The sequence below is a fragment of the Nuphar pumila genome, chromosome 5, assembly GCF_984573655.1.
Source record: "Nuphar pumila chromosome 5, dmNupPumi1.hap1.1, whole genome shotgun sequence".
Taxonomy (NCBI): Eukaryota; Viridiplantae; Streptophyta; class Magnoliopsida; order Nymphaeales; family Nymphaeaceae; genus Nuphar; species Nuphar pumila.
Genome location: NC_143253.1, coordinates 27,386,070 through 27,408,032, shown reverse-complemented (window position 1 = coordinate 27,408,032; position 21,963 = coordinate 27,386,070). Strand labels below are relative to the sequence as shown.

The following is a 21,963-nucleotide window of genomic DNA, read 5'->3' as shown; positions in this document are numbered from 1 at the left end:
GCTGCTGCTGCTATTGTTGTTGTAGCGTGCCTGCTCGCTGTTCCAGGTCTTGCTCGACCCTTAACCGAGCATGCATGCCCTTTTGTGAGCAGTGTTTCATGCTCCACAAGCCAGACCTGCAGGACTGACTCCTCTGAGAATCAAGTCCTTACAGTTTTGCTCGGTTTTGCAAAGAGTTTCTTCTTGAAATGATGATTCGGTTGAAGGGGATTTGAAGGTGAGAGGTGGTTGGTTTTCTTAAAATGGTGTCATTTCAATTGAAGGGGATGAATTGGATTTTTTCTGTCATTTTTCTTCCACTTGGTTGGTAGGGTATATTTTTAGATGATGGGTGATGGAGTTGTTTGTTAATCTTTTTTGTGAAGATTATGGATGTTGGTGTTGTGTTTTTTTCTTCTTGTTTTTTATGGGATTGTTTATGATTGATAATCTATTGTTTTTTGGTCTCTTTTATGGTTTTTGGATGTGAGAGTTTAACTTTTGTGATGAATAATAGGAACACTATGTATAATTGTATATCCTTTTGTATGGATGGTGATGCTTCTTTTAAAGTGAGATTTTGGTTGTTATTAATCTTGGTAGATCCTTCATGTGGTTTTATGATGTGATTGGTGTTGATGATTTGTTGGAGAGAAAGTTTTCAACCCATTTTTAAGACACAAACAAGCTAAAATTTTTCTAATAAGATTTTCTTTTAAAAAACTTATCTTATCAAAATTTTTGGTAAGTAAAATTTTCTTTTCTTATGAGATATTTTCTTGCTTCCAAACGTGCCCGTTTAACTTATGACCGGGGCATTACTATTTTTGGTGGGAATATTACGGGGGTATATGTGAAACACGGAAAAAAGCATACAAGCGTGATTAAGTCAATAACGGAGGGGCTTAGATGTAAATTCCTTCGTTTTAAAAAAAAACCCTATCACCACGGCACCACTCTCTTTCCTGTTCTCCTTGCGTAGTGAAACCTCTCTACTCTAGGGAGGGTTTTATTTAGTAGGGTTTCGGGGGTTCTTCGTCCTTCGCCGTCTCCTCTTCTCGGTAAGCTACGACCCTCCGCTTCCCGTCTCTCTGTTTCTCTTCTTTTCGCTAGAGATCGATCGGATTATTCCTCTTTTCATGCATTTTTGTTGTTCGATTTGAGCACTAAACGATCGATTTTTCCTTTTAGTATTCTTTGGAGTTAGCGATTGAACTCGATTTCGGTTGTTTTATTTGATCAGATCTGAAATATTCAGTAACTTGATCTGGTGGCGGTCTTTTATCGCTATAGCGATGGCTCTGGTGAGTTTCTTCGGATTTTATCACCTTCTCGTTTGGTTTATTTACTTGTTTTACCCAATATCTCTGTGGGATTTCGTGAATGGGTTATCTGTTTGTTGTTTTCTGTCGTCTGACTTTGATCTGCGAAGGTTTGGTGTGATTTAAATGCGTTTAGGTTATGCATTTTGATAACGAAGAATGCATCGAAGAGAAGCGTAGATCCCTTTGCGGATATGTAGTGTTTGTAGCACTTGACTTTATAATCGAGTTTTCGATCGTTGGATTTTTTGAATCCGTGGAGCTTGTGGGATTGTTTATTTATGTAAGACCCCTGAAGCATCATTGAAACAGGGGGAAGATTCGATACTAGGAAGGGATATAGAGGTAAATGGGGAGGGTTCTTTGACCTGAAAGGGTTTTATCTCTATACCAGGACTGGATCTGCTCTTCGAACTCTTATGAGCATGTTTGTTTGTTTCTGGTGACGGGTTTGGTAGCCTGGTGTCGTTGCACCATCTAATAGGTTCTCTGTTATATCCTGATCAGTGGTGTTTGTGATGTGATCAGCAATTCCTGGAACTTAACAATAACTTCGTTTTTTTCCTTTTAAATTCCATTTGACCCTAATGCTTAAGTAAGTTTTCCATTATCTCATATTTTGCTTGTAAATGATCATCATTAGTACTATGTAACACAGACACTTAGCATGTGTATCTGGTGTCTACACAACATGACACTACACTTCTTAGACACGACACTGCACTTCATGAACACAGTCAACATTGTGTCATTAACTTTATGTATTCTCTTTAAGGCCTTATTTACTTATTTCATATTCACTTAGCATGTGTATCTGGTATCTACACAACATGACACTACACTTCTTAGACACGACACTGCACTTCATGAACACAGTCAACATTGAGTCATTAACTTTATGTATTCTCTTTAAGGTCTTATTTACTTATTTCATGTTCACTTGAGTTCTTTTTTTTCTTTTAAAATTTGTCATCAATGACATTGCATTTCAATTTCAACTTAGTTTTGATGTTCTTAATTTTGCGATTTAGAGTTGTTTCACATCCCTGTCGTCCTAATTTTTGAAAAGTATTGTATTATACCAAGCATATCCACATCATGTTCCCCTCCCACATCCGTATCTATGTGACATAACATTAGTAGAAGGCTGGGAGGGTTATCTATCACTTTTGAATTATGGGAAGTCAAAGCCCATTTAGTGTGATGACAAGTTCTAGCAATTGAATTTAGTGACAATATGTTGAAAATAGTGTTATGTTACAGTGGAAAACATGATTGACAAGGGAAATATTGCGATAAATCTAGAATATCAGCAAATTATTCTTTTTCGTTATCTGTTTTTCAAACATATTTTTCAAAATATTATTTAAACCTATGTCACATTGGTGTGGGTGCGGATGCGGCGATGTGGCACTTTAAAAAGACTTGGGTGCGGGGAGTGTATATATATAATTTTTAATGGTTTTAAGTTAACACTATGTGTATGTGTGTACATTTATGTATTTATATATATAATATTAGATAAAATTGGACTTTGTTAGGGTTAACTCAGTGTGGTTGACTTCAGTTGACACAAAGAAAGCCGTGTCCAAGTGTCACACACGCATGCGTGCGGGTATGATGCGGGTGCGGTGCCTTGTTAGAAGAGTCTGTGTTACATAGATTTAAACCTATGTCACACGGACTCTTCTAACAGGGCACCACACCTGCGTCGCACCTGCATCCAGGTGGGTACAACACTTGAACACAACTTCCTTTGTATTAGGTGAAGTCAACCACACTGAGGTCCATTTCTATCCAAAAGTACATTCAGTTAACCCTAATCAAGCTCATTTTAATCTATAATATATATATATATATATATATATATATATATATATATATACATAAATTCACACAAATACACATACTGTTAACTTAAAACTGTTAAAAATTATATATATATATCCTCCCCGCACCCATGTTTTTTAAAGTGCTGTATCGCCGCACCTGCACCCTCACCTATGTGACATAGATTTAAACCTGTTCCTTTTCTTTTCTTCATAGGAAATCCTACTGCCTATAGACTTAGTCAATCTTGACAAAGTAAGGATATGATGGAGACACACATACACCCGCACAGGCAGAGAGAGACACAAAAACACATGAAATGAAGCCTATCTATTGCATAATAAACATTTGGATTTATATGAATGTGATATGGTCTAAAGAACAAAGTTTTAAATTTTATGAATGGTGAGACTCTATAATCCTTAAAATTGCAGTATACAGAGTCATAAGGTGTACAGTTGCTCATGCATGTAGATGCCCACAGGGTGAATTGTTAGTAGATTGCACTTTATATTAACAATTAACAATTAACTAGGTAAGTGATGTTCATGCAGGGACAATGTGTGACATTGTTATGGATGGTTTACTACAATTTTTGGGACAGAATATGACCAAATCTCTCCATCTCTCTCTCTCTCTCTATATATATATATATACATACATACATAAATTTATTAGTTGAAAATTGATTTTAAAGTCTCTGTTTGGGAGTAGTACTTGGGTTGGAATTCCTGACTTCTGGAATTAACAGATATGACAGCTGGATTTTGTCAATCTGGTGGACCACTTCTGGTTGGGAGAACCCACAGCGTTCTTACTGGGTTCCAGCTCGGGAATTACAAGTTCCCATTTAGGCTGTTCAGGTAGAATTTTCGGAGAGGTGGAAGGGGTTTGACATGTTGACCCACATGGTGAAGACATTGTCAGTTGGATTTCACATGTGTGTGGTTGTAAATGCTTGCTTTAGATGTAGGTAATAAAACACACAGTTAGGGCCCCCTCGGTTACAAGCTAATCTGCACTTTGTTTGTTCCTTTTGTCAATCTTATCATTATTCATCATAATATGTCAAGAATCCTAGCATGAGATTTATGCTTTTGATAGTAATGTCGTTCCCATGGGGACTGGATGTCTGCCCCTTTGGCTCATATCAATGCCTCAGATTAACCGATCCCTGATATTGGCCTGCCTTCCATTCACTTTGTCAGCTAACATTTCTGGTTTTAGCTGATCAGCAGGGATGGGACATCACTTGATTCCAAAAAGATACTTTCATTGTGGATGTGATATGCATATCATGTAATGACCCCCAAAATAGTATGCTTACATATATCACACTAGGTTTAATGGACAGCGAATATGTGTATGAACGGATATAAAAACATGAAGCTCATAGTAAAAGCCCACATGATAATTGTGTACAGATTTGGTTTTTACAGTTTAAACAATGAAGCATAATGAATCACATGAAATAATGCTTATTTTTTCATGAAAAGGTCATTAAACAAGGCATTTCTAATGGTAAAAATGCCAATTACCCTCCCACCCATTATGCAGAAGCCCTTTCTTACAGGCATATAGAAATAAATAAAAAACAATAAATGAACACACATATATATATATATATATATATATTTACTTGGAGAAAAAATCTGTCCAGGAAGACATCCCTGAAGATGGATATACTTCAACTCTGTGATGTCCTCTGCTTCCTTGAATCTTTTAATAAAAGAGAGTTCACAGGTAAGGGGCCTACAATTTGGTGTAGAAGGGGAGAGGGCTCAGGTGCCGGTTGGATGGTGCCTTTGTTGTTTTTGGTTTAATGATCCCTCTTTCAGTAGGCGCATGGAGTAATGAAGATAGAAGTAGTTTTTGTCAGAGATTTGAATGATAAATAGGAATAGTAATCAACTTGGAAATTAGTAATGCCACCTCATGTAGTGGAATTCACTTGGTTTTGGTGTTTCCAAATACCATCTTCCCTGTTAGTGCTTTACTCTGAAGTAGAAACTTGGTGTGGGGTGCTCTTCAAGTTCTCTCTGGTGCCTGGCAACTACAAGATTCCAAACAGAGCGGTGATCTTCTTGCATGCACCTGAGCAGCTTTAATAGCCCATTTTCTGCATGTTGTATCCTGAATGTTATCATGGATGTTTCTATCAATATCAATGTTGACTGAGCTTTTCTATAACATGCTTCGGGTGTCTCATTCTGGCAGATCTTGCATGCCGGGAGCACAAACAAAAATGCTTTCAAGGCGCTGATTGCTGCTGAGTATACAGGAGTGAAATTAGAATTAGCCAAAAATTTTGAAATGGGTGTCTCAAATAAAACCCCAGAATTTCTGAAAATGAACCCAATTGGCAAGGTACAATTTTTTCATAAATCGTCGTACCTAATCCTTGGACATCTATTTAATCTGACCATTCTCTGCTTCAAATTATTCTTTGGCTTCAGGTTCCTGTACTTGAAACACCTGATGGCCCCATATTTGAGAGTAATGCAATTGCACGCTATGGTGAGACAGTTTTCTGTGCTTAGTTATTTATTGTCTTTTTTTTTTGTTTTTGTTTTTTGTCAGTTTTCCTTATGGCTTGTCTCTTTGCAGTTGCTCGGTTGAAGGGTGATGCTGCTCTTTATGGGTCTTCACCGATTGATTATGTATGAGCTTATGCTTATGCTATCTGACTGGCTGTTATTTCAGATGGTCTTGCGTCTTAAATTTCCTTGTGTTGTGTAATTTGACGTACAGGGACATATTGAGCAATGGATTGATTTTGCTTCTCTTGAGGTTGATGCAAATCTTTTGCTGTGGTTGAGACCAAGGATGGGTTTTGCTGTCTACCTTCCTCCGGTAGGTTTAATGCTGTTCAGATACAAGTGGCAAACTTGCATTGATTATTTCCAGGACTGGAGTTATTGTTGCTGGAGTCATGTTGCCCAAAGAAAACAACCTGCATGCTTCCTGCATAGCCAACTTGGGCTACTTCATTCATATGGTCCCCATTCCTGGTTCATCTTAGTCATAGTCACCAGTATTGTTCTTGGCAATTTCTCACCGAGGGTTTTTCTTGGAGTTGAGTTTTTTGCAAGAATTGGTTTTTCTTGGGAAAGTCTTGGAAGTTTTAAAAGTTGGAAAAGATATAAACAATAATAAGATGAGAAAATAATAGGTTTTGTATTATTCTTCCAAAAATATAAGGAAACAAGTTTTGGAAAGTTTTTAAAATGCAAAAGAAACAAAAAAAACTAGGCTTAAAAAATATAGAAATAATAATTTTTTTTGAAAAAGATTGCAAAAAGATTGTGATAATATCATGATTTTATTGCTATATTTGTATTCTAGCATTATTTTGAAAATAGCGTGATATTTTGCTGATATTAATGGCTTACCTTAGAATGGCAAAAATATTGTGATATTTTCACAATCTTGTCTATCTTGGTGACCATGATCTGAGTTCATGGTCTGGTTGATTTTAGCTTGTAATGAAAATTTAGTGTTTTGGACCTGAGCAGTGTTGTGAAAAGGGTTGAGGCCTAGCGAAGTGCTCCACCAAAAACCGAGGCAAGGCGTAAAGCATAAGCCTCAAATTTTTTTTTGAAAACTTTTAAAAAATTATAAAAAATATCTAAAAATACAAATAAATAAAAAAATGCTTTATTGATGAAATAACAACCAATAAGAAATAGAAAATCTCAAATAAGTACTAAAAAATATGAGATTAACATATAAAAGTAAATAAAAACTGATTATATAATTAGAAAATATATGAGATTAACCAAAAAAGTTAAAATATACTAAAAAACTTATTACATAACTGAAATAACTGGAAAATATATGAGATTAACCTACAAAAGTTAAAATATATGAGATTATTCTAAAAAATATGAGATTAACATATAAAAGTAACTAAAAAAATGATTACATAACTGGAAAATATATGAGATTAACCAATAAAAGAAAAAAATATACTAAGAAACCGTTTACATAACTAGAAAATATATGAGATTAACCAACAAAAGTTAAAATATATGAGATTATTCTAAAAATATGAGATTAACATATAAAAGTAACTAAAAAACTGATTACATAACTGTAAAATATATGAGATTAACCAACAAAAGTTAAAATATACTAAGAAACTGATTACATAACTGAAATAACTGGAAAATATACGAGATTAACCTACAAAAGTTAAAATATATGAGATTATTCTAAAAAATATGAGATTAACATATAAAAGTAACTAAAAACTGATTACATAACTGGAAAATATATGAGATTAACCAACGAAAGTTAAAATATACTAAGAAACTGATTACATAACTGAAATAACTGAAAAATATATGAGATTAACCTACAAAAGTTAAAATATATGAGATTATTCTAAAAAATATGAGATTAACATATAAAAGTAACTAAAAAAATGATTACATAACTGAAAAATATATGAAATTAACGAGCAAAATTTAAAAGATATTAAGAAACTAATTACATGACTGAAATAACTGAAAAATATACGGAGATTAACCTACAAAAGTTAAAATATATGAGATTATTCTAAAAAATATGAGATTAACATATAAAAGTAACTAAAAAACTGATTACATAACTGAAAAATATATGAAATTAACCAACAAAAGTTAAAATATATTAAGAAACTAATTACATGACTGAAATAACTGAAAAATATATGAGATTAACCAACAAAAGTTAAAATATAGTAATATAGAAACTTATTACATAACTGAAATAACTGGAAAATATATGAGATTAACCTACAAAAATCTTTTTGATTATGTCTTAGAAGTCTTTTTGTAAAAAAAAAAAAAAATTTGCGCCTCAGGCTTGCTCTCCCGCGCTTCAAGGCGAGGCACATTTTTTATAACATTGGACCTGAGCCTTGTGAGTGCATAAATCTCATTGCTTAGGACTCCAGGTCGATTTGGTTGGGTAGTGCCTCTTTATGTGGAAATCGCATGTCATTCTCAATTATAATCAGTTGATTTTTTTCCAAATTTCATTTTCCACTTGGAGATTGTATTTCTTTATCATGATCCGTGTCTACTATCTCATTGTTGCCTCTGTTGTGCCATTTTAAGGCTGAGGAAGCGGCTATTGCTGCTTTAAAGAGGGCCCTTGGTGCTCTGAACACTTACCTTGTATCCCATACTTATCTGGTGGGCCACTCAGTAACACTTGCTGACATTGTCATGACCTGCAATTTATATCTGGGATTCAGCCGTCTAATGACAAAGAGTTTCACTTCTGAATTCCCTCATGTTGAGAGGTACTTCTGGACTTTGGTCAATCAGCCCAACTTCCGTAAGATTTTGGGTGAGGTCAAGCAGACAGAATCTGTTCCTCTTGTTCAGTCTGCTAAGAAACCAGCTCAACCAAAGGAAGCAGCAAAACCTAAAGCTAAGGAAGAGCCCAAAAAAGAAGCCCCAAAGCCCAAAGTCGTAGATGATGCAGATGAAGAGGAGGCTCCCAAACCCAAGCCTAAGAATCCTCTTGATTTATTGCCACCAAGCAAGATGATCTTGGATGAATGGAAGCGGCTGTATTCTAACACTAAGACCAACTTCCGTGAGGTTGCCATTAAAGGTATTCCCTAATGCTTTAATTCCATCAACTCCCCTATATTTGGAACTTCCAAATACACTTTATTTTTAATAAGCATCAAATGTGGAAATTTCTGATTGGTCACTGGGTGAGAATTTTGTTATTGGCATCCTGATGGGTGGGTGGGATTTCTTTTGGAATATAGCGAGGCAAAGTTAGCAAACCTATTTCTTTATTGGTTCTTGTTGTTTCGAGCTACAGATGGATATACAATATTTGAACATCAATCACACTGTTTTTCCAACTCTTACTTCGTGCGAGGTCCTGCTAGGTTTACAGGTGCTGTAAGTCTATAACAGAGTGACCCCCTACATTCAAAATGTCCTTCCTTTCGCGTGCCATGATAATTTTTCGGAAAAAAGCATACAATAATTTGGAAAGTGTGGAAACTATGATGACAAATATAAGAATGTTTCCTGACTGCATGGTATACCATCTATTGCTTCTCTATCCGGCTAAAGTCTTTGCTGGTTTTTTGAGGGATAACTAAAGGGAAAAATATTACCTTATAGTCAATACACTTGTATATTGGGCGGCGGACATGATAATGATCGATCAATTTGGTTAGGATGGATTAATCCACTAGTTATTTCTTTCCATGAATTGGTGATCTCATTAGGCCATGCTGAAGTTTGTGGTACAACATGATCTTTGGGTTACTTGATAAGGGTAAAAGCATTTTTATGTTTGTTAAATCTGCATCTTTAACGGTTTTGCTTGTCATGCAGGTTTCTGGGACATGTATGATCCTGAGGGTTACTCCCTGTGGTTCTGTGACTACAAATATAACAATGAGAACACTGTCTCATTTGTCACCTTGAACAAGGTTACTGGCTTCCTTCAGCGTATGGATCTTGTTCGCAAGTATGCATTCGGGAAAATGCTGATTATTGGTGCTGAGCCACCGTTCAAGGTGAAAGGAGTGTGGCTCTTCCGTGGACATGAGATCCCTCAGTTCGTACTGGACGAGTGCTACGACATGGAACTCTATGACTGGTCGAAGGTGGACATTAATGACGAAGCCCAGAAGGAGCGCGTCAATGCAATGATTGAAGATCAAGAGCCTTTTGAGGGCGAGACACTACTGGATGCCAAGTGCTTCAAGTGAGGGTACACTTATGATCACGGCAATCCAAGTCTCTTATTTTCCCTCGCGTTTTAAGTACTCACAGCAAGTTTTACATGTTTTGGACGCTCCAACAGATTTTTGTTTAGCCAATTTAGCTTATTCTTGATATTTTCTTTTTGCTGTATCTGTGTATTCGTGGAACAGCTTTTGCTCTCATATACAGGACTCGTATGTTTGTGAGAATATGTATCTTTTATTTTCTGGGTAATTGTGAGTGGTTTTATTGCTGGACTATCATTCAGCCATGTGAAGTCAAATGTGATGCTTGTGGTTTTGTGGGACCTTTGAGCATTCATATTGCCTTTCAACTGGCATCAAAATATTTTTTCTTATATTCTTGATTCCCCTGGCTTGAGGCGGCCTCTACTTTGTTGTGCCATGCAATGTTGTTAAAATAGGTTCTCTAAGGGTATGTTTGATGGCTTGTCCATGGTTGGACGAAATGAACAAAAAGAACAGAACAGAACATTGGTTTTGTTCGTTCCGTAACAATTGTTCCAAGTCCAACGTTTGATTGGATCGTACTCAAATGCTACGTTCCAAATGTCTGTTGTTTGACGATGATGTGCGGACAACTTGGACGGTCATGAATAATGGGTTAAATTACTTTGTTTTGGATTATATGACCCGATCCGTTCACCATTTTACATGTTTTAACAAGTTTATTATGGGTTTTTGTTTCGATATGGATCCAATTACGAAAAGAGGTGGGAATAATTCGAAGCATCTCAAACGAAAAGAGTAATTGGTTTTACCAGATAAGCATCTTTGCTAGATTTCGTATCTGCTTAGACCCATGCTTCTTCAATCTGCTAACAGCTCTTCCAATCTTTGTGGCCTGAGAAAATGACAAATAATTCAGCAAAGTTCCACTTCAATCATGGCTGCCAAAGCAAACTAATAGGAAGAAAAGGACCAAAAGATCATGCTATGTCCACCTTCAAGGTGTCAACAGAGAGCTCCATCAATTGCAGCCTCCTCAACGAGTCCAACAAGGAAAAAATCAAATCAAATTAGAACATTGAAAATTGTTTCTTTTATTAAAAATCAGAAAAATATAAAAGAATAATTTGGAGAAAAAACAGATTTTTTTAAGGGTTACAATATAAATGGGACATTGGCTTGACCTTTTTCCCTCTTATTTTGGGATTTCAAGATTTAATATTGGCTAATATTGAAGGTGCAGAACTAATGAGCTAGAAATCATAGGTCCAAGTTGTTTGGACTCGATCTAGTTTGCTAATGATCAAGCTTTGGGTCATGCTTTTCTGATGAAAAAACTAGATCTTTTTGTGTTATGAAATTTTGATATATTGTGGGCCGTTGATTTTTGAATCTCTTTAATGGCATGATTCAAAAAAAGTTTCCTACTAAACCAACCAGATCACATCAACATTTGATCTACAAAAAATTTTGAAGAAAAAAGTGATTTTGTACCTTTATTAAACAAATGAGTAGAAATCACTTTTTTTTTTTATAATTTTTGATCAAATGTTACTGATGTGATCTACATGGTTTGTTTAGTAAGAAACATATTTTGAATCATGTGATTATTAAAAGTAATTAGGTTTTCAAAGGGGTCCAAAAATAAACTGTCCATAATGTGCCAACATTTCATAAATTTGTAGCACATTAGTAGTCAATATTAACCCCCCCTCTCTCTCTCTCTCGCTATATATATATATATATATATATATATATATATATATATAGAGAGAGAGAGAGAGAGAGAGAGAGAGAGCTTTTATTTTATTTTTTGTTTATAAAATGCATCGGTCCAGTGCACAACCGGCTGATTTTGGTCGATTCAGACTATTCAGACCGATTTTAACTGGTGCGATTCAGACGTTTGTTGATGATCAGCCCCAATCTATAACAAAAATCATGAGAGGTAAGGGCAAGATAGCACCGACGAGTATGACAGTCTCGTGTTTATCGTTTGTTCGCATCAGTTGTTTCTCAAGCTGTCTTCAAACATTGTCGCTCTTCTTTTTTCGGTTTTATGGTATCAGAGCACTACTGATGAAGTTTGTTCACTCGATTATTTTAAATTCGCCTTCTCCTTTCAGTTCTTTCTGTCCTTTCTCCCTTTCTCTGCGGTGACGATCAAGCTCCAACACCTCCTTGCTGTATCCCTTCCCTTGACACTTGATGTGTTGAACTTCGTCACTCTCAAACTGAATCAAATCTAATTTCCTGTTATGGAGATCCAAAATGATTGCTCTCATTGCCAGTTAGGATATGCAAGGGTTTTTAAATGGCGAAATGTTGGCACCACCTCCATTCATTTCTGGAAATATGGTTGTTGGCAGGCCAAAGGAGGTTCCCAACCCACTGTTTGTGGATTCGTTTTGGAAGCAATTATGGAAGCGTGTAAGAAGCGAAAAAAGAAATGTGAAAGAAATGAGAAAAAAATGAAGAAGCGAGAGGAAGCAAGGGATAAGGAAAAAAAATAATAATATGAAAAACTAAAACAAACAAGCATGAAACTAGTAGGAAATTAGGAGAAAGTGTCTGCATAGTGAAAGAGAAACAAGTGGAAAACTAAAAGGATGTGAGAGGAAAGCGTGCTTCTCTCAAATGAGAAGTGAGTTTCTCCCATGCTTATCTAACAACGGGAGTCACATTCGTAAGTGTGTGCTTTTCTCCTTAGGAAGGTGCTTCCGGCAACCACGTTCTAAACTATTATTTGAAAGGGTACCATGCACTAACTATTTTGCTTTGAAACCCTTTTTGACCCCCATTGTATCAATTCAATCTCCATATCCTAGGTGGGAATTCTCCATCTGCCAAACAAGAAGGATAACTTTCTCCAAATCTATTTACTAACAAAGCAACAAAAAAATACAAATGAGAGGCAAATTCAAATGTCTGACAACAGCAGAGTACACACCCGCAAACCATGCAGATTTCGAATGACATGAGCCTTTCAATGGTTTAAAGCTCCACATTAGTGCCAATTGTACTTTTGATACTTCAACAATTTGCACACCGCATTTAATGTCTTTCCAAGCCCAAGAGCCAAAGACATTCTAAGAGGAAACCATAAAGAGTTAAAGTTCATGCATTTAGATTGAATTAATTTAATCGAAGGGCTTTCCTCCTATTTTACAACCAACCATGGTAATTTGCAGTGGCGGAGCCAGAAGTTTTTCGTTGGGTGGGCAAACTTCGGGTCTCGGGGACAATGCTATGGTCTTCAAGGACGATCCTGTAAAGAGTATGCACAAGCAGCAATGACAGTGGAATTAAATGTATGAAATTCTCAAACTATTTAACAGGACTAGGGACTGGTTTAAGTACTGATTTATGGAACAAAAAATTCAGCAAACTGTATCCTAAAAAATGCCTAAAGGCTGTTTAAAATGTGCGAACACTGTAGGAACTCGACCCTTAGAAAAAGACAATGGGTGGCCAAAAAATCTGAACCAAACTGGTTCAGCTGAGTCAGTGAGCCATTTCACCAAACAGTTGGTGTGTGTCCCACACCCATACTACTAACAACGCTTTTGGCTTAAAATCCAAGACAAAAAAAAATCGTGAAACACAAACCCTGTCCTAAACCAAATTACTAACAATTCAAGCAAGCAAAAATAGAAATCAGATTTAACTCAAAAACTACATATAATAGTTGGAGTTGGTTAACACGGATAAATAGGAATAGCTAACTGCCCGACAAACGGTATTCAAATTGAATTGAATAGCGTCAAGTAGATAGGAAGATTAACAGCTAAATGCAAACAAAATAACCCACTGAAAATACGCATTCAGCTGGGATGTTGGGACGTTTCACCCAGTGGCGAAGCCAGGGGTGGGCATGGCTGAGCGTCGTGTTGGCAGTCATCGCCGACAGGTCTTTCGGTCGGCGACATGGGCGACATGGGTCGTCTGATGCTTTGCGGTTTCTGAGAAACCGCAAACAGGGTTATCCTGTTTGCCGATCGACAAGAAAAGCAAGAGAGAGGGGGTAGGGATTAGGGAGGTTACCTGAGACAGTGCGACGACCGGCTGCTAGCGATGGTCGCCGGAGATTGGCGAAGGTCCAACTGACTGCGACACCGGTGCCTCGCATCGCCAGAGATTGCAGCAGAGAGGGAGAAGCTCGGAGGGGGGCACCGCCACTGCAGGTTCACCGAAGGGAGGCCGGCGGCACTGCAAAGCACAGGGGTTGCCGACGAATGGGGTTGCCGCCTTGCCTGTGACAGAAGGGGAACGCCGGAACGGAGGGGCAGAGCACGGACGATAAAGGAAAACTGGCGAGGGTTTTACCCCTCGCCCCTTTTGGCAGGCTCTAGACTCATCGAGAGCCCGGGTCCCGGTCGACTCGGTTTCACGAGTCCCGATTCGATTAGGTTTTCTGAGTCATGAGTCAACTCGGTTTCAAATTTTAGGGTGGGCGGCCGCCCACCCCTGGCTCCGCCACTGTTAATTTGGATTGACACCCCACATTGACATTCCAAATGTGGCAAAGTCTCAAGCACCCTTTGATTTAGGTTTTGCATGCTAAATCCCAAGTCAACAGATGGTCCTGATTTTAGGATGTGATATCTAATCATAAAAACTTTTGGATATATGATTTAAGGTTCAATATTATCTACAATGGCGGCAGGGAACTCAACATCAGTGTTGTCAGTATCGGTGTGTCTTACCTATCGTATTGCCAGAAAATTGATATGGTACTGACCTTAATTAGCTACTTTTTAGTAAATATAAAAATAATTTAAAATTAAAATTTAATATTATTTTAATAGCTTTAACACATGTTATGTTTGGACTGACACATAATATTTTTTAATTATTTTTTGGCCGATTCAGAGTGATTGACTTGAGAATCGGTATCGGTTGATTCACCTGAATTGTTGGCCGGATGATACAAGTCCAATTCTGATAGGGGAACGAGGTAAGCACAAAAATTAACAAGTGTATTTGTAATGCCCTAAAATCTTAACCTAAAATTATAGAAAAAATTAAAAATTTTCTTTTTCACTTTAAACATCGAAAAATGATATTTTTCATGCAGGGGTTGAAAGACTTTGGAGCGGGTTACATGTATGAATCAACAATATAAAATTTAGAGAACCATTCACAAATCATTTATGAAAACCAAAATGATTTAAAAAGCATTCATTAACAAAATATAGTAACATAGATAAAACAAACATAGTTGCAATTATGCAAGCAGTAAGTATTAAAATAAAATAAAATCCTAAGTGGAGCCCTGGATCCACAAAGGTCCTGCTTCTTAACGCCACCCTTGTATCTTGCCATGTATGTTAATCACCTGAAATCCCTTTAAAAGGTCAAACTCATGAAAGCATAGTAGGTATATACCAATCACAGGTAATTACATAACATTAAAATATTTATTTTTATATAAGATGTCACCGTTTATCAAGGCATGATAAAATTTTAACATAGTTTATCAAGGCATGTAATAATTTAACAAAAAATAGTATGACATGTTTCAAAGTTAATAATTGTGAAGAAACATGCAACTTTATTCAGAATATAATTAAGAATTATCAGTGCACATTTTCATTTCAAAACTGTGTGAACAAGAACATCTTTGTTTTTCTTGATTATAGTCCCCTCGTGTACATGAAGGAAACGATCACCTTAAACAATCATTACATTTTGGGGTATATTATTCATGAGTTGTATTTTACCCGAGCAATGAACTGAGGATGACCCAAAGTAGGTACTCTGGGATCGAGAGAAAACTCTCTATGACATATACTCGATATGAGATGCACCTAAACTAGCCGCAACAATTGAGAATTTATCACCTAGGTCACGTTGATATCCCCAGTCTCCTATCCTCTGAGTGACTTGAGACTATTGAGATGGCTTGCTCTCATAAAACAAATATTGTTACTCGAGGTTTATACTACCTACCTTGCTAAGTAGTCCATAAATTCGAATGGGTAATAGGGTTTCTATTATGAAATTTTGTTATTTCATGTGCCTCATATCATTAGGCAGCTCAGGGCTCAATAACCCTAGTATCCCTTTAAGATAATTATAATTCATTCATAGGTATCCAACCCATTCAGATGTTGCTCGAACACTTTTTAGCCCATATGAGCACTTCGCCTGTGAAGGCGAACATAACATTATAAGTGTGTATGTATTCATGTATCCCCGATGGTATGATGCCCCTTTTACACCTCATGGTTCGTATCAAGCCAAGCTCTCGTGTATGCGCCAACATAAGTACATGCATGCCTATATTATATCACATGTCATACACACTATATGCCTAATGACACTATATAGGCTCTGATTCATATATGAGCCAACATACATGGATATCATGCATCATTTTATGTGTCAACAAGAAAAGATATAAATTTATGTTTCACTTGTCCTCAAGGGTTTCATGAACCCTGAGCTCTATCAGTAACCAAGCATTCATAATGTATCACCGTTATTTAAAATTTTAACATGTGAGTATAGCTACCTGGGCTCTTGTGACCCATAACTCTACTATTTGAGTTTAAACAATTCACTCAATGCATGCATCATTACATGTCATTTCTAGAAGCATATCATTACATGCATTAACATTGCAATACAATTATAAAATGACATGCGAAATCTAATCTTAAGAAATCTTTATGTAGGCATCTTTAAAGTTTATAAAGTCTATGGGAGATCGTAAACATGTGAGAGCCCGTAATTATGCAAGAGCTCAGAAATATTTCAAAACCATGTAAAAGCTCATAATTTATTCAAAAAGCTCATAAATATTTTTTGTAAACATGCAAAAATTTGTGAACATTTTAAAAGCTTGTAAAAGCTCATAATTTATTCAAAAATCTTGTAAAAGCTTATAAATATTTCTTCTAAACATGCAAAAGTTTGTGAACATTTTAAAATCTTATAAAAGCTTATAAATATTTTTTCTAAACATGCAAAAGTTTGCGAACATTTCAAAAACTTGTAAAAGCTCATAATTTATTCAAAAGCTCGTGAAAACTTGTAAATATTTTTTTAAACATGCAAAAGTTTGTGAACATTTCAAAATCTCGTAAAATCTCACAATTTATTCAAAAAGATCATAAATATTTCTTCTAAACATGCAAAAGTTTGTAAACATTTCAAAAGCTCGTAAAAGCTCATAATTTATTCAAAAAGCTCATAAATATTTTTTCTAAATATCCAAAAGTTTGTGAACATTTCAAAAGCATGCAAAAGCTCATAATTTATTCAAAAAACTCATAAATATTTCTTCTAAACATGTAAAAGTTTGTGATCATTTCAAAAGCTTGTAAAAACTCATAATTTGTTTCTTCTTACATTTTTTGTATTATATATATATTTCCATAAATAAATAAATAAATAAATATATAGTTTTATATATATATATATATATATATATATATATATATATATATATATAAAACTATATGCATGTTTATATGCATATGAAAATGAGTATTATATATATTATATAATTATCCAAAAATCATTCGTAGGTACCCAACCCATTTAGATGTTGCTCAAGCACTTTTTAGCCCATGTGAACACTTCACCTATGAAGGCGAACATAAAATTATAAGTTTGTGCATGTATTCATGTATACCCCCATGGTATGATGCCCCTTTCATATCTCACGACTTATATCAAACCAAACTCATGTATGAGTCAACATAGATAAATGCTTGCCTATATTATATCACATGTTATACACACCATATGCCCAATGGCACTATATAGGCTCTTTGACCCCCTGGTTCCAACATGAGCCAACATACGTGCAAATCATGCATAATTTCATGTGTAAAAAATAAAAGACATAAAATCATGTTTCACTTGTCCTGACAGGTTCCATAAAGCCCGAGCTTCATGAGGAGCCTTGCATTCATCACGTATCATACTTATTTAATATTTTAACATACGAGCATAGCTAGCAGGGCTCTTATGATCCATAGCTCTACTATTTGAGTTTAAACAATCACTGAATGCATGCATCATTACATATCATTTCTATAAGCATTTCATCACATGCATTAACATTGCAATATAATTATACGTATTGCAATGTTAATGCGGGGTCGGAGATGACCCGGGCGGTCGCCAGAGAGCAGCACAGGAGTGGTCGACAGAAGAGCAAGTGTGGAGATCACCGGGGCGGTCGTCGGATAGCAGAAGGTGTACGGGGCAGTCGCCAGATAGCTAGAGGTGGTCGGGACGGTCATCGAAGAGCGGGAGGCGGTCGTCAGAGCGAGGTAGGTGGCCGGGGCGAGCAGCGTGGGGGCGGTCAACGGAATAGCGGGTGCAGAGAGGGTCAGAGCGATCGTCGGAGAAAGGGAGGTGGTTGGGGCGGTCGTCGGAGAGCGGGTGGTGGTCGGGGAAGTCGCCGGATTGCAGGAGGTGATCGGGGCAGTCACTGTAGAGCGGTAAGTGGCCGGGGCGAGCAACGCGGATGAAAGAGAGAGAACAAACACAATTACATGTCCTAGATGAGCATTTTACATTAAATATTAGCAACAGATTTACGACAGAATAATTCTGTCACCAACACCGACACTAATTAGCGATGAAATAATATCCGTCGTTATGCCGTCGCTAAGTTTCAACATATTTTACGACAGAATAATATCCATCGCTAATCCATCACTAAGCAGCGACAAATATTATTATGTCGCTAAACCCAATTTGGTCTAGGTCTAGTTCAGAATAGAAAATCGAGACAACAGCTCAACCCCCATCTCATTTTCTCTTTTTTTTTTTTTTCTTATTATTTTTTACTAGACTCAGTTTCGGTTTGCTCCCAGACCAGTCTAGGTAGGGCAGACTCGGTCTGGTTCAACCCAAACCGTGTCAGCTGGGTATATTCTTACCATGGTCACTGTCTCGCCCCTACCTGCTCACGACGGTGCCGCAGACAACTAGGGTTGTTGCCGACAGCTGATACAGACGGTGCCACCCTCCGTCCCGCCCTCTCCTCTTCTCTTACCAGAGGCGTTGGCAACCTGTGTGGTTGCAGATGGTTGAGAAAGTGGGTGCCCCCTGTCTCGGTGTCCTCTCTCCCCTGATTGGAAGACACTGGCAACCAAGTTATTTGCTGGTGGCAAAGACAGAGGGTGCCCACTCTCTGTCTCGCCCTCTCTCTCTCTCTGACAGTGCTGGCAACCACCGTGGTTGCCGGCTCGCCATTCTCTCTCTTTCTCATCTAACGGTGCTAGCAACTACTGCGGTTGTCGGCCAAGACAGAGGGTTCCCCCTCTGTCTCGAATGCCTCCCCCTCTCGTCTGATGGTGTTATCAACCACAACAGTTGCTTTCTCTTGTGTTCGACTGGCGCCGACAACCACCATGGTTGCCAGTGACCTCTTTCTCTCTCATCAAATTAAACAGTAGAAAAGAGGGCTGGGGTTACCTGTCATCGATGGCGTCTCCCGATCGCGCTCTTTCTTTCACCTTTTTTTTGAGAATCTCTCTAAGAAAACAATTTTGTAGAGCAGGGTTTTGAGGTTTCTTAAACAGAAGCTTCACAACCATGGGAGTCCCCATGATCCCACTTCCTCAAATCGTGAGAGGGAAACTCTCACTATCACCCTCTCTACAAACTTTACAGAAAAGGAATGACCCCAGCAAAATAGCCTAGATATGGTGGGAATTATAATGTCTTTGAATTCTGTGAGTACCGCGAGCTTTCACAAGAGTCTCTCCAGAACAAGTAAAATAAATATAGAGAAATTGGTTCACCTTGGCAGAGACCTCTACTACTGTAAAAGCAATCTCTAGCCCAACCATTAAGGAGCGAGATCTTGCACAAAACATAATCATAGAGATGCGTCACTTTACAAAGTAAAACCGGTTAGTCCACTGACCCCATGCCCCCACGCCTTACAGGGACTTACCAGTGAAAGCGTTGTGTATACACAAAACATAGCCTTATGAATTCACCAGTTACTCCAAAGAATTTGTGTGTGTTCTACAAAAAGGTCCAGTTGACTGAGCCGTATGCCTTTGCAAGATCCTACTTAAAAAGTAACATGCTTTTTAGAACTATCAGTAATTGAATCAACTAATTAGGGAAGATGGTGGACCGGGGGGAACAGGCCCCTACCCTGCCTCGCCCTGTTTGGATCGGGGATGGAGGACATGAAATAGGGATGGAGGTTAAAATCAAAACCCGTGCCGGGGTGGAGGCGAGGATGGACTTAAGCTTTTTGCTGCCCTACCCCGTCCCACCCCACCCCACCCCTGGTCCTTCTTTAGGGATGACCGTGGACCGAGAGAAAACGAGGCCCCGCCCCACCTTATCCCGTTTGAACAAAGGATGGACAACATGAAACGAGAATAGAGGGTAGGATTTTGAGACCTGGCGAGGGTGGAGACCTTGTCCCCCGCCCTCACCCACTGCCATCTCTACAACTAATTCATGAGCTAACTCGATGCTATCTTTGATTTTTGCAGCTCCTTAGGTCAATGAACTTCATTAAATCTGACACTATTCTATAGAGTCCCATTACGTGACTACAGGAAAATTCATGGGTATGAATTTGACATCAAGAATACTGGATGTGACCATCTTGGTGGCATGTGCCTGGTGACATGAGTGGACACAAACATATATGGGCAATATTTTAATGTCTACATGCAATTTTTTTTAACTTATGAGTGATAGATCTAGGAATGGGGTGTGCATCGGGAAGACTCGAGTAGAAGAGTGAGAAGTGATTAACAACCTCTTTCTTGAGGGATCCTTAATAGGAATATCAAGACCTCTTCAGTGATTCTGTAGAGGCAGGGGCTAGAGAATTTAATCTTTCTTGGGTATCCATTATCCAGCCCTAACTATCCTATTGGATTTTCAAACATATTGGAAATCCAATGTATAATGGGTCCCACCATTATCCTAGTGGTGCATATCTCAATGACACACTACTTAAGTGGGTCATTAGATTCCAAGTGAGACTCATTTGTTTACATTGGATCCATATCAGGATCCAACATCTCCCACTTGGCCATATAGGGCAAACACGTACATTTTATCATAACCAAGGGATTATGTATTGCACTCATCACATTATGAGGTTTACATACGCTAGTTGGATTTCACCTGCATAATATATCTCTATCATGAGGTTATTTACAAACTAGGTTATTTTTTCATCATGTCATAGATTTCAAGTAATCACCATTCACTGCATACTTAGTCATGCAGTCCATAAATCAAGAATGAATACATCATAATGTAGGTCTCACATAGTCATGGGGTTCTGTGTCTCTTCTATGATTTACCATAGGCATGCATCCTAGTGGAGTAATATGGAAGTTATTAATTCATAAATCTGTGATTTGCCAAACATAGCAAATATTCCTACTTTCCGAATTTTTACTATAGCTTATACTCCTACTTTTCATGTGCATTATCACATGTTGATCATTACCTGATCATTTTAGATCAGTATATGTGAATCCATATATCATAAATATGACTGACCAACACCATTTAGCATTTTATGCATGAAATCTAAAATATCACTTCATGTATTTATAATCATACCATAGGGAGCATTTATAATAATTATTTATCATTATATCCTCACATACACGTGTAAAATTTAGCTCTCACTTTTTTAATGCATTGTATTTAAGCAATATTTGCATTAAGTCATAACATCATAAGGTTTTGCATACACTAGCTCGACTTTTCCTTCATGATATATCACCATCATCAGGATACTCACATACTAGGTTGATTTTTCATTATAAATTTAAGTATAAATCTCTATATCCAAATCTAATTTGGATATACACTAGATCCATATCCAATAATACTTATCTTATTATCATTTGTATATGCAAAAATACGATAAGCCAATTACCAGGCTTTAAGCAAACCACAAGTTTGAACATTTAAGTTCAGATCCATTATCGAATCCACACACATATATATCCAAATTTATTGGATTTGTAGTTGTCCATATCTAAAACTGACTTGAGATGTTATACATCAAGTCCAGCATGATCTATATTAAAATGGATCTCTATACAAGCTTAAAAAGAACCATGGATCTCACAAGATTTGACCATAATCTAAATCTATATCTGAAACCGTATA

General features: G+C 37.1%; 1 protein-coding gene and 1 non-coding gene across 2 annotated transcripts; both read left to right on the top strand.

Moving 5' to 3' along the window:
* The first annotated feature begins 934 nt into the window (after window positions 1-934).
* On the top strand, window positions 935-10,160 carry LOC149837222 (elongation factor 1-gamma-like). Its single transcript, XM_090005896.1, has 8 exons — window positions 935-1,040; window positions 1,223-1,283; window positions 5,349-5,498; window positions 5,588-5,648; window positions 5,739-5,791; window positions 5,883-5,984; window positions 8,234-8,738; window positions 9,485-10,160. The coding sequence occupies exons 2-8, from the start codon at window positions 1,275-1,277 to the stop codon at window positions 9,862-9,864; spliced, it is 1,260 nt and encodes a 419-aa protein (XP_089862022.1). The 5' UTR covers window positions 935-1,040; window positions 1,223-1,274; the 3' UTR covers window positions 9,865-10,160.
* Window positions 4,285-4,382, top strand: LOC149837223 (small nucleolar RNA snoR99). The gene has a single exon (XR_016432273.1). It is a non-coding gene; the product is annotated as a small nucleolar RNA snoR99 (small nucleolar RNA).
* Window positions 10,161-21,963: the final 11,803 nt, after the last annotated feature.